The sequence below is a fragment of the Oncorhynchus mykiss genome, chromosome 12, assembly GCF_057628025.1.
Source record: "Oncorhynchus mykiss isolate SJ-2025 chromosome 12, ASM5762802v1, whole genome shotgun sequence".
NCBI classification, from domain to species: domain Eukaryota; kingdom Metazoa; phylum Chordata; class Actinopteri; order Salmoniformes; family Salmonidae; genus Oncorhynchus; species Oncorhynchus mykiss.
The window spans coordinates 23,038,657-23,050,753 of NC_143033.1; the positions used below are offsets into that span (position 1 = coordinate 23,038,657).

At 40.3% G+C, this 12,097-nt stretch overlaps 1 protein-coding gene across 8 annotated transcripts in view; it reads left to right on the plus strand.

Moving 5' to 3' along the window:
- LOC110537214 (AP2-associated protein kinase 1) overlaps nt 1-12,097 on the plus strand; it is a 112,078-nt gene that overhangs the window by 51,790 nt on the left and 48,191 nt on the right. For 3 of the 8 annotated variants that reach the window (XM_090192018.1, XM_090192019.1, XM_090192025.1), the window contains exon 21: nt 4-1,739. The exons of 3 other annotated variants lie outside the window; for them this stretch is intronic. In XM_090192018.1, coding sequence (XP_090048144.1) covers nt 4-104 — 101 coding nt within the window. In that variant the 3' untranslated portion in view covers nt 105-1,739. Of the gene's footprint in view, nt 1-3; nt 3,559-12,097 lie in introns of those variants that run through there. 2 more of the 8 variants (XM_021623081.3, XM_090192017.1) reach the window with 1 other exon arrangement.

The window sequence follows — 12,097 nt, forward strand, 5'->3', positions numbered from 1 at the left end:
CAGTTTCAGGAGGCCACTCTCGAAGTAACAGTGGCAGCTCTGAGTCCAGCCTTCCCAGCCTGGCCCGCTCCCTGCTCATGGTGGACCAGCTCATCGACCTGTAGAGGCCGGTGGGGAGCCGGGACACTAAAGAGAGGGGGAGTGGGGGGATGGAGTGACGAGGTAGAACTATTGATGCTGGAGAGGAAAATAGACCCCACCATTAGTCGTTACACCCCTACACCATTCATCACCAATGCTTGTTCCATGGGAACTCCTGCTGTCATTCCGAACGCACTGGGCGATAGAGTTCTAGAACCATAATCATTGTCCTGTCTGTGTTTGTCCCATCATGCCTCTGATATTGATTCCCGTCATGTCCACCACTTTTCTCCTTCCCCCCTCTGCCCTCTCATTTCATGCTCTCACAGCATTTAGGCCTATGTTCTGTTGCCTTCTGCGGTCATCATGGCAAACAAGTTCATGGCACACTGCTTCTAGCTTTTGCGTTCATGGCACCCTAACAATATAACTTTTGCTTTCACGACACTAACTTTTTCTAGCTTTTGTGTTTGTCACTCTAACTTGATCCAATAGTTCTTCTTTCTGTAGACCAGGGTCAAATGTTTCACCATGTTTCACTCCTATCTCTCTGGTCAGTCTTGTCCTGTAAGCAACCAGATAATTCCACTCTTTTTAGTAGATGTAGCTATGGTGGACAAGTAGATGTTTTGTCTCCTGCCTTTCTCCGGGGTTATATTTATATTTCACTTGGATTATTATTTGCGCACATTCGGTAACAACAATATCACAACATTGATTTCTTCTAAACATCTTGAGTTGTACTGTAGAATGTTGAAAAAATGGTTGTCTGTCTGCCAATTTAGTTTCCCACACTTCGGTGGCTGAGTTTTTAAGGGATTGTGTTTTAACCCTTAGCGTGAGGTATCATAGCCGGCGTGATGGGATAGATGTCAATATCTAAAATGACAGATTTTGATCAAAAATGACTGATTACTCCACCAGCTGGTCCAGAGATTGAGCCTCCCTGTGGACGCATCCTCCCAGCTGCCATTAGCAGAGCACTGTAAGAGCCACCAGGCATGTTATCTGTCTTTGGTCAAAATGAGCTAGGAAGTTATTCAAAAAAGTTATAAGTTAGCACCAACATATTTTAAGACTTTTTAAAGCCTACATTAACATAAATATGGAGCTAACATTCCCAAAGGAAGAAGCTAAGATTTAAAAACACCAGCTTGGCTCGGGACTCAGCTGCACATTGACAACAGTGATGCTTTTCTAAAGCATTTGCTTGTTTTCCTCTCGTTGACCTCTCCTTAGCCTGACTATACAGACCGTCGGTCAATATCATCCCTTTCATTTCAGCCTGTTTGTGCCCACGCAATCCTTTCATTCTATTCAAACATGCATTCCCACAGAAAGTCCATTCCTACTTGTACATAGATCCTATATTCCAGTAATTTATCAGCCCTACATAGTGTAAATGTATGTATATCTGCAATACCCACAGACTCTGATCCAGTGATCATACATGTGGTTCCTCTCGTGTATAAAGTTAACGTTACAAAACATGTATGTCCTCTGTTACTCATCGGTCATCATAGCGTACATTGTGAAAAAAATATATAGAAAAGTTTATTTCATATATAGCTAATAATAAATGTGAATATGAATAGAGTGTTAGAGAATGAATGTATGAAATTAATATCATTATAAATAAAGATTCATATATTTCAATATAATTCTTAAGATGACTATTATAGACGAATACTTTGTTTTTCCTGTGCAGCTGTGTTTTTTCCGCCATATTTCTCCCCAGATTCCTATTGTGACATTATCATAACATACAGTTATGACAATCTTAGCTTTGATCTGTTGTTGAGGGTTGGGTAGGATTTCTCCTTCAAGTAGTGTCTATTAACTTACCTTGACCTAAGGAGGGTTTTATTGCAAACAAAGTAGTTTGTTGTACATTGGGACCGCAACCCAGGGAGCTTTACCATGTCTTATACTGTACCATACTTAATCACGCTGTACAAAGGCAGAGAACTACAGCCGTTGCTGAAATAGTGCTCTACAAAGCCGTGCTTTCTCCACGCAGATTTTATATTATCAAAAAGATGCATATCGAAGCATGACCGTGTTGTTGAATGTTCTGTTCTGTTGTGTTGGTAGACAGTGTTATCATCGGTGTGTGAATGTTTGAACATACAGTAATGGAACTCCTAGCCAGTCTGACTCGTTGGATGTGATGCGGTTGTGTTGTTGTCTAACTTCGCTGCAATAAGTGACATCAACAGTGATGTTTGTGTTGACTTCGTCACATTTGAAAAGCACAGGCCCTCTTAATTAAATAGCGCTGAGTCCACTCTGTTGCCCATAGAGGAAGCCACTGTTTTTGAGAGCACATCGGTGTCTCTCTGAGTGGACCACTAGACTCAGTGATCTGACTGAATTAGAGGAAAGGAATATATTGGTTATCAGACAGAGAGGGGCAAGCACTACACAGGACTCAACACTATGACCACATTTAGATCCTATGAAGATAGGAATGCTCACTATACATTTCAAGGAATTACAGATAATTGCTCTACTGCAGTTTTCCAAACAATGCATGCCAAGCAACAGCACTTATTGGCAGTATTCTAAAATTCAATGTTGTGTCACATCTATCTCAAGCTGAAGTTCACATCTTATCCCCTCCACTACTGTACAGTCTAGTCATCTGCAGATACTCATGAGGCTATTGACCTATGCAATCTTTGCTTCTTCCTGTAGACACCACTGTACTGTTGTTCTTGGTAAAGGTCTTGCCCTCCAGGTAGTTCAACTTGTGTTGTTGTGAAAAAGAGATCCTTCATGTTGCCCAGTTGTTTTTGCCAAAAGTGGAAAAAGCTATTTCTGATGACCATTGTTCTCCTGAATGTTCTGGATCTCTGTCCGTCTATATGACACCTAATCCCTCTGAATGTTCTGGATCTCTGTCCGTCTATATGACACCTAATCCCTCTGAATGTTCTGGATCTCTGTCCGTCTATATGACACCTAATCCCTCTGAATGTTCTGGATCTCTGTCCGTCTATATGACACCTAATCCCTCTGAATGTTCTGGATCTCTGTCCGTCTATATGACACCTAATCCCTCTGAATGTTCTGGATCTCTGTCCGTCTATATGACACCTAATCCCTCTGAATGTTCTGGATCTCTGTCCGTCTATATGACACCTAATCCCTCTGAATGTTCTGGATCTCTGTCCGTCTATATGACACCTAATCCCTCTGAATGTTCTGGATCTCTGTCCGTCTATATGACACCTAATCCCTCTGAATGTTCTGGATCTCTGTCCGTCTATATGACACCTAATCCCTCTGAATGTTCTGGATCTCTGTCCGTCTATATGACACCTAATCCCTCTGAATGTTCTGGATCTCTGTCCGTCTATATGACACCTAATCCTGCGTCAGCGCAGTCATTTCTGTGTGCACCTTCTATTTTTTTGAGACAACTAAAGAGTTACAAAGAAAGGGATGTTGAATAAACATATATATGTGAATGTACTTTTGTTTTGACTATTGATTGAGTGACTGAAGGGAGTTGATTGCTGAGAATTTGACCCTGTCATGGTAGTCATGTGGTTAACGTGATTTATTGGCAGACAGATTGATTCAGATCGAGAGGGGCGACACATTTAGCTAGCTGTTATCTTTTAGACACTCACTTCTACTAATGGGGATCCTTAATAAATGCAAATAAATACAAATTCTCAAGTACAATCAATTAAATCATGTACTGTGAATTAATCACAACTTATTATCATATTATTTACATATGCGCAGAGGTTTAATTACATTTGGGGGATGACATTGAGTAGATTTCATACTCATTATGCAAAATGATGTTGAAAAAAGTATTTTCCAAACGTTGAAGTTAGGTTCATTTTAAGTTCTGAATGAAAAATGAAATTACGTAATTTACAGAGGGTGAAAATATGTATTTTTTGGTCAGATTTCAGCTGCAAATTTCATCTCAATAAAGTAAGCAATCTATCACATACTTTTTAAAGTCCATTTAGTATAGGACAGGTGAGCCAACTGCAACATAGCATATTTATTATTGCTCCCATCTGTCACATGCACTTACAGTACCAGTCAAAAGTTTGGGCACACCTACTCATTCAAGGTTTTTTTTGTCTTTTTTTTTCGATCTTCTACATTGTAGAATAATATTGAAGACATCAAAACTTACGTAGTAACCAAAAAAGTGTTAAACAAATCCAAATATATTTTATATTTGAGTTTCTTCAAAGTAGCCACCCTTTGCCTTGATGATAGCTTTGCACACAAAAAAAAGAAAAAAGATTGACTTCAGATTATTTTTGTCATTGGCCTGCACACAATACCCCATAATGTCAAAGTGGAATTATGTATTTTTACAAATTAATAAAATTGAAAAGCTGAAATGTCTTGAGTCAATAAGTATTCAACCCCTTTGTTATGGCAAGCCTAAATAAGTTCAGGAGTAAAATAAAAATTTGCTTTAACAAGTTCCATATACTCAGTGTCTAATAATAGAGTTTAACATGATTTTTGAATACCTCATAGAATTATCTTTAAGTTCCCTCAGTCGAGCAGTGAATTTCAAACACCAATTCAACCATAAAGACCAGGGAGGTTTTCCAATGCCTTGCAAAGAAGGGCACCTATTGGTAACAGACTTTGAATATCCCTTTGAGCATGGTGAAGTTATTCATTACACTTTGGATGGTGTATCAATACACCCAGTCACTACAAAAATACAGGCATCCTTCCTAACTCAGTTGCTGGAGAGGAAGGAAACCACTCAGGGATCTCACCATGAGGCCAATGGTGACTTTAAAACAGTTAGAGTTTAATGGCTGTCATGGAATAAAACTGAGGATGGCTCAACATTGTAGTTACTCCACAATACTAACTTAAATGGCAAAGTGAAAATAAGGAAGCTCATACAGAATAACAATATTCCAAAACATGCATCATGTTTGCAATAAGGCACTAAAGTACAACTGAAAAAAATATGGCAAAGAAAGTAATTTTATGTCCTGAATACAAAGTGTTAAGTTTGGGGTAAACACAACACATCACTGAGTACCACTCTTCATATTTTCAAGCATGGTGGTGGCTGCATCATCTTATGGCAGACCCTGCCCAGGTACTCCTGGTGCTCGGGAGGCCCCCCTGTTCCAGCAGCCTGTCGCAGCCCACCGCGTGGTCTCCAGTGTGGGGCAGCAGGCTGCTGTTGGCTCGGTGACTGTGGGGCCCCTGCACTCCTGGACCATTGGAGGCAGAGCTATAGTGGACCCATTCCTCAGGGCCCCCTTATACCCCAGATGCCCACAGGGAAAGTATTTTATATATGGACCCCCACCCCTTATCAAAAACCAAAGCTGGCCTCCCAGGGAGGGAGGTGATCTGTTGAAGCCTGGCCCAGGCCAGCCCTGCTCTATATCCACCTGTAGAGGTCATATCCCAGTACCAGTGTGCAATCTAGATTGCTCTGTCTCCCTCTGTTGAGGATGTCATACTATAGGTAGACTGACTGTATTTCTGTACAATTGCAGTATTAACAATGACTTGCTCTATCTTGCCCATATTCTACCTGTTTTGCTACACCCTTGTTCTGCCTCAGCTTTCTGATTCACCTTCAGATGAAGCATTGCGGCACTTTATTTGCAATACATTAGGATTTTCAGGACACATCGAACCGATTTAAACTATTTTGAAACCGAAGATTGTCCAGGATTGTTTTACTCTAAAAGTACTGATAGTAATCTACATTTTCTGAATTAGAGAAGTCTCCCATGTAAAGTAGAGCTCAAGGAAAATGTGTTTTTTTGTTGAATGGTTTTAATTTAAAATGTTGATATAATTTTGTCACATTGTTTTTAACACCATGTTAATAATATACTAATGTTGTGTAAATTACACTGCTTTTATATGGTTAGACTTGATATACTATTGAAGTACTAAATTACATCAGTTGAGTATTTGCCTGATTAGCATGTGACATTTGACCTCTGTGTGAAACGTATGTAATCTACATCTACTATTCCTTACATTGTAACCGTTGTTTTATGCAGTTTCCTTCTTCAAAGGTCAGCATGGAACGGTTTTATAAGAAGTAGGGCTGTCAGAGTTAATCAGTTTACTCAAGTTAACTTTTTGTAATTTGACTTCACATTTTTTTAAATCGTGATTAATCGCATTGTCTTAAAGCGTTCAAAATACACTAAAAACATCCCAATACAGCTAAAAACAACAATGCAATGTAAAAACAAGTTGACATTATGATTAAAGAAAGTGTGCTTTCTCAATTCACCAAATTTTGCAAACCATTACTTTAGACAAAATCAAGATGTCAATATTTGTGAAATGTTTGATTTTTTAATGAAAAATCTTAATTTGAGCAGATTTCTAATGTGCAATGAATCACGAATAATCACAGCAAACCCTGTGATTAAATCAATTAATTGTTTTTATATTTTGACAGTCCTAATAAAAATATATGTTGTCAAAAGAATGAGGACTTTGAAAGGCTTATCTTAAAGGATACTTAAGTTTGGTCCATAACCATAGCAGCAGCCTCTATATTGAATTGTATGTCTTAGCGACTATGTATAAAAATGCACTCTAACATATAGGAGGAACATTATGTTGAGCCCAACAGACTGCAGCTTTGTATTGTATGCCTATTTACCTATAATGCAAAATAACCTACCTACAGCAATGATTCTAAAACCTTTTCAACCTACAGACCATAGGAAAAGACATGGGTCTCGATGTACCACACTGCTGTAAACTAAAAGGATTTTTCATGCACTGCTGTAGTAGGCCTATTACTGATAATGTATTCAGTCACTTGACATGTCTACCAATCTGATTTGAACATTCATTTTAACAATATGCTTATTTAGACATCATTTGTCAAGTGGCTTTCTTACCTCTAATGAATCAGTTGATTGGATTATTGTTTGGATCCCAGAGTAATCAGTCAGAAGGGTATTTTAACAAATGTAGGCTTAATACAAAATGGAATTGAAGAGTCTTATATGGGTGATTTATCCAATGCGAGCAAGCGTGTCCTCAGCATCCCCCTCATCATTTTGAAATTGCAACAGAAATAGCGGTAGTGGAGTGATCTACTTGTCTATCAGACTTAAGGAGTTGATCGAGGGGCAGCTCACAGAACCTCAGCTCTCCCTTGAGTATGTGCGCCTGGTTCTTAGCCCTGGCAGAGGAGGTTATGTCATCATGGTTGGGCCTTTTCTTTTACTGCCTCCAATCCCTCTGCCACCAAGCTCAGCTAGTAGTTACGGTTGGCTCTGTGTTTGGCCACATGGCATGCTTCAGTTCTCTCTCCACAGGATTGTGGCTGTGTCTGCTTCTCAAAGTGTCATTATATGACAGCGTTATACTTTTGGCTCTATACTCCAGCATTTTCAATTTGAGATAGAATGTTTCGTATTAGGCGACAGTACAGAAGGTCAGCTTTTATTTGAGGCTGTTTTCATACCAACAGTATCTGCTTTACCATTTAGAAATGAAAGCACTTCATGTATGGGGCGGCAGCTATTCTAGTTAGAGTGTTGGGCCAGTAACCGAAAGTTTGCTGGATCGAATCCTCGAGCTGACAAGGTAAAAATCTGTTGTTCTGCCCCCGAACAAGGCAGTTAACCCACTGTTCCCTGGTAGGCCATCATTGTAAATAAGAATTTGATCTTAACTGACTTGCCTAGTTAAATAATTTACTATTTTCTACATTGTAGAATAATAGTGAAGCCTCAACTATAAAATAACACACATGGAATAATATAGTAACCAAAACATAAACAAATCAAAATATATTTAATATTTTAGACTCTTCAAAGTAGCCACCCTTTGCCTTGATGACAACTTTGCACACTCTTGGCATTCTCTCAACCAGATTCACCTGGAATTATTTTCCAACAGTCTTGAAGGAGCACTTTTTGGCTGCTTTTCCTTCACTCTGTGGTCCAAATCATCCCAAACCATCTCAATTGGGTTGAGGTCGGGTAATTGTGGAGGCACTCCACAATCACTCTCCTTATTGGTCAAATAGCCCTTACACAGCCTGGAGGTGTATTGGGTCATTGTCCTGTTGAAAAACAAATGATAGTTCCACTAAGCGTTTCACCAGATGGGATTGCTAATCGCTGCAGAATGCTGTGGTTAAGTATGCCTTGAATTAAAAATAAATCACCATCAGTGTCACCTGCAAAGCACCATTATACCTCCTCCATGCTTCACTGTGGGAACCACACATGCAGAGATCATCCAGTAACCTACTCTGCGTCTCACAAAGACATGGCGGTTGGAACCAAAATTCTCAAATTTAGACTCATCAGACCAAAGGACAGATTACCACCGGTCTAATGTCCATTGCTTGTGTATCTTGGCCCAAGCAAGTCTCTTCTTATTATTTGTGTCCTTAGTAGTGGTTTCTTTGCAGCAATTTAACCATGAAGGTCTGATTCACACAGTTTCCTCTGAACTGTTGATTTTGAAATGTGTCTGTTACTTGAACTCTCTGAAGCATTTGTTTGGGCTGCATTTTCTGAGGCTGGTAACTCTAATGAACTTGTCCTCTGCAGCAGAGCTAACTCTGGGTCTTCCTTTCCTGTGGCGGTCCTCATGAGAGACAGTTTCATCATAGCGCTTGATGATTTTTGTGACTGCACTTGAAGAAACTTCTTGAAATGTTCCGTATTGAATGACCATGTATTAAATCAATGAAGGACTGTCATTTCACTTTGCTTATTTGAGCTTTTCTTGCCATAATATGGACTTGGTCTTTTACCAAATAGGGCTATCGTCTGTATACCACCCCTACCTTTTTACAACACAACTGTTTGGCTCAAACGCATTATGAAGGAAAGAAAAACCCCAAATTAACTTAACAAGTCACACCTTTAATTGAAATGCATTCCAGGTAACTACCTCATGAAGCTGGCTGAGAGAATGCCAAGTGTGTGCAAAGCTGTCCTCAAGACAAATAATCAAATTTCTCCTTTGCTAAGATAATCCACCTGACAGGTGTGGCATATCAAGAAGATGATCATTACACCTTGTGTTGGGGACAATAAAAGGCTACTCTAACATCAAATCAAAGTTTATTTGTCACGTGCGCTGAATACAACAGGTAGACCTTACAGTGAAATTCTTACTTTCAGGCTCTAACCAATAGTGGAAAAAAGGTATTAGGTGAACAATAGGTAGTGTCGTGGAAAATTGCAAGATTATGTTATAATGTTTGTATTGCATTTTAATGGTTGTTTTATTCGACAGAATAGAGTATTGTGTGTGTGTTCCACTGAGGATGGGCCTCTATGATATAGCACTGACAGAGGAGATTTACGATGTCTTTGGGTGATAAAACCTAAAGAGCATTCCAGATTGGATGAGGTAATGGTTTTGTACTATGAAGTAACAGGAACAAGATTAGAACCTCATCCGAGGGACCAAACTCAACGATAATTAATAGCGAATGTTATCTGGCTAAGGGATATTCCTTTCTCAAGAAAAAGTATTTATTTGTGAACAGTTCCTAAGATCTGTGGTTCGTCATGTAAGTTGAGAGGGGTGTATCTTGGCTATAAAATATCTTTGTATTTTTCTGAGGTCACTTTTCAATGGTTCATTAGAGATAGTGCATCATTGAAAGTCAAAAGAGGCTATTGCAAAGCTCTTATTATTATTATTAAAGATGTAATTTAAGTATAACTCTGACTGGTGTGTAGTTTGTAACTCTCCTCATTTGGTAAAGCAGAAAAATGCCACCACAGTAGGTAAAGAAATAAAACAACAGTAAAAAGACAGGCTATATACTGTAGTGAGGCTATAAAAGTAGCGAGGCTGCATACAGACACCGGTTATTCAGGCTGATTGAGGTAGATAAACAGAGAATAGCAGTAGCGTAAAAGAGGGGTTGGCAGTTGGTGGGTGGGACACAATGCAGATAGCCCGGTTAGTCAATGTGCGGGAGCACTGATTGGTCGGCCCAATTGAGGTAGTATGTACATGAATGTATAGTTAAAGTGACTATGCATATATGATAAACAGAGAACAGCAGCAGCACACAATGCAAATAGTCCGGGTAGGGGGTAAAAATTTGAGAAGCCTTTTTGTCCTAGACTTGGCACTCCGGTACCGCTTGCCATGCGGTAGTTGAGAGAACAGTCTATGGCTGGGGTCTTTGACAATTTTTAGGGCCTTCCTCTGACACCGCCTGGTGTAGAGGTCCTGGATGGCAGGCAGCTTAGCTCCAGTGATGTACTGGGCCGTATGCACTACCCTCTGTAGGGCCTTGCGATCAGAGGCCGAGCAATTGCCGTACCAGGCGGTGATGCAACTAGTCAGGATGCTCTGGATGTTGCAGCTGTAGAACCTTTTGAGTTCCTGAGGGAGAATAGGATTTGTCGTGCCCTCTTCACGACTGTCTTGGTGTGTTTGGACCATTCTAGTTTGTTGTTGATGTGGACACCAAGGAACTTGAAGCTCTCAACCTGCTCCACTACAGCCCCGTCGATGAGAATTGGGGCGTGCTCGGTCCTCCTTTTCCTGAAGTCTACAATCATCTCCTTAGTCTTGGTTACGTTGAGGGATAGGTCACCCTGCCAGGTCTCTGACTTCCACTCTATAGGCTGTCTCCTCGTTGTCGGTGATCAGGCCTACCACTGTTGTGTCTTCGGCAAACTTACAGTGCCTTGCGAAAGTATTCGGCCCCCTTGAACTTTGCGACCTTTTGCCACATTTCAGGCTTCAAACATAAAGATATAAAACTGTATTTTTTTGTGAAGAATCAACAACAAGTGAGACACAATCATGAAGTGGAACGACATTTATTGGATATTTCAAACTTTTTTAACAAATCAAAAACTGAAAAATTGGGCGTGCAAAATGATTCAGCCCCCTTAAGTTAATACTTTGTAGCGCCACCTTTTGCTGCGATTACAGCTGTAAGTCGCTTGGGGTATGTCTCTATCAGTTTTGCACATCGAGAGACAGAAATGTTTTCCCATTCCTCCTTGCAAAACAGCTCGAGCTCAGTGAGGTTGGATGGAGAGCATTTGTGAACAGCAGTTTTCAGTTCTTTCCACAGATTCTCGATTGGATTCAGGTCTGGACTTTGACTTGGCCATTCTAACACCTGGTTATGTTTATTTTTGAACCATTCCATTGTAGATTTTGCTTTATGTTTTGGATCATTGTCTTGTTGGAAGACAAATCTCCGTCCCAGTCTCAGGTCTTTTGCAGACTCCATCAGGTTTTCTTCCAGAATGGTCCTGTATTTGGCTCCATCCATCTTCCCATCAATTTTAACCATCTTCCCTGTCCCTGCTGAAGAAAAGCAGGCCCAAACCATGATGCTGCCACCACCATGTTTGACAGTGGGGATGGTGTGTTCAGTGTGATGAGCTGTGTTGCTTTTACGCCAAACATAACGTTTTGCATTGTTGCCAAAAAGTTCCATTTTTGGTTTCATCTGACCAGAGCACCTTCTTCCACATGTTTGGTGTGTCTCCCAGGTGGCTTGTGGCAAACTTTAAACAACACTTTTATGGATATCTTTAAGAAATGGCTTTCTTCTTGCCACTCTTCCATAAAGGCCAGATTTGAGCAATATACGACTGATTGTTGTCCTATGGACAGTCTCCCACCTCAGCTGTAGATCTCTGCAGTTCATCCAGAGTGATCATGGGCCTCTTGGCTGCATCTCTGATCAGTCTTCTCCTTGTATGAGCTGAAAGTTTAGAGGGACGGCCAGGTCTTGGTAGATTTGCAGTGGTCTGATACTCCTTCCATTTCAATATTATCGCTTGCACAGTGCTCCTTGGGATGTTTAAAGCTTGGGAAATCTTTTTGTATCCAAATCCGGCTTTAAACTTCTTCACAACAGTATCTCGGACCTGCCTGGTGTGTTCCTTGTTCTTCATGATGCTCTCTGCGCTTTTAACGGACCTCTGAGACTATCACAGTGCAGGTGCATTTATACGGAGACTTGATTACACACAGGTGGATTGTATTTATCATCATTAGCCAT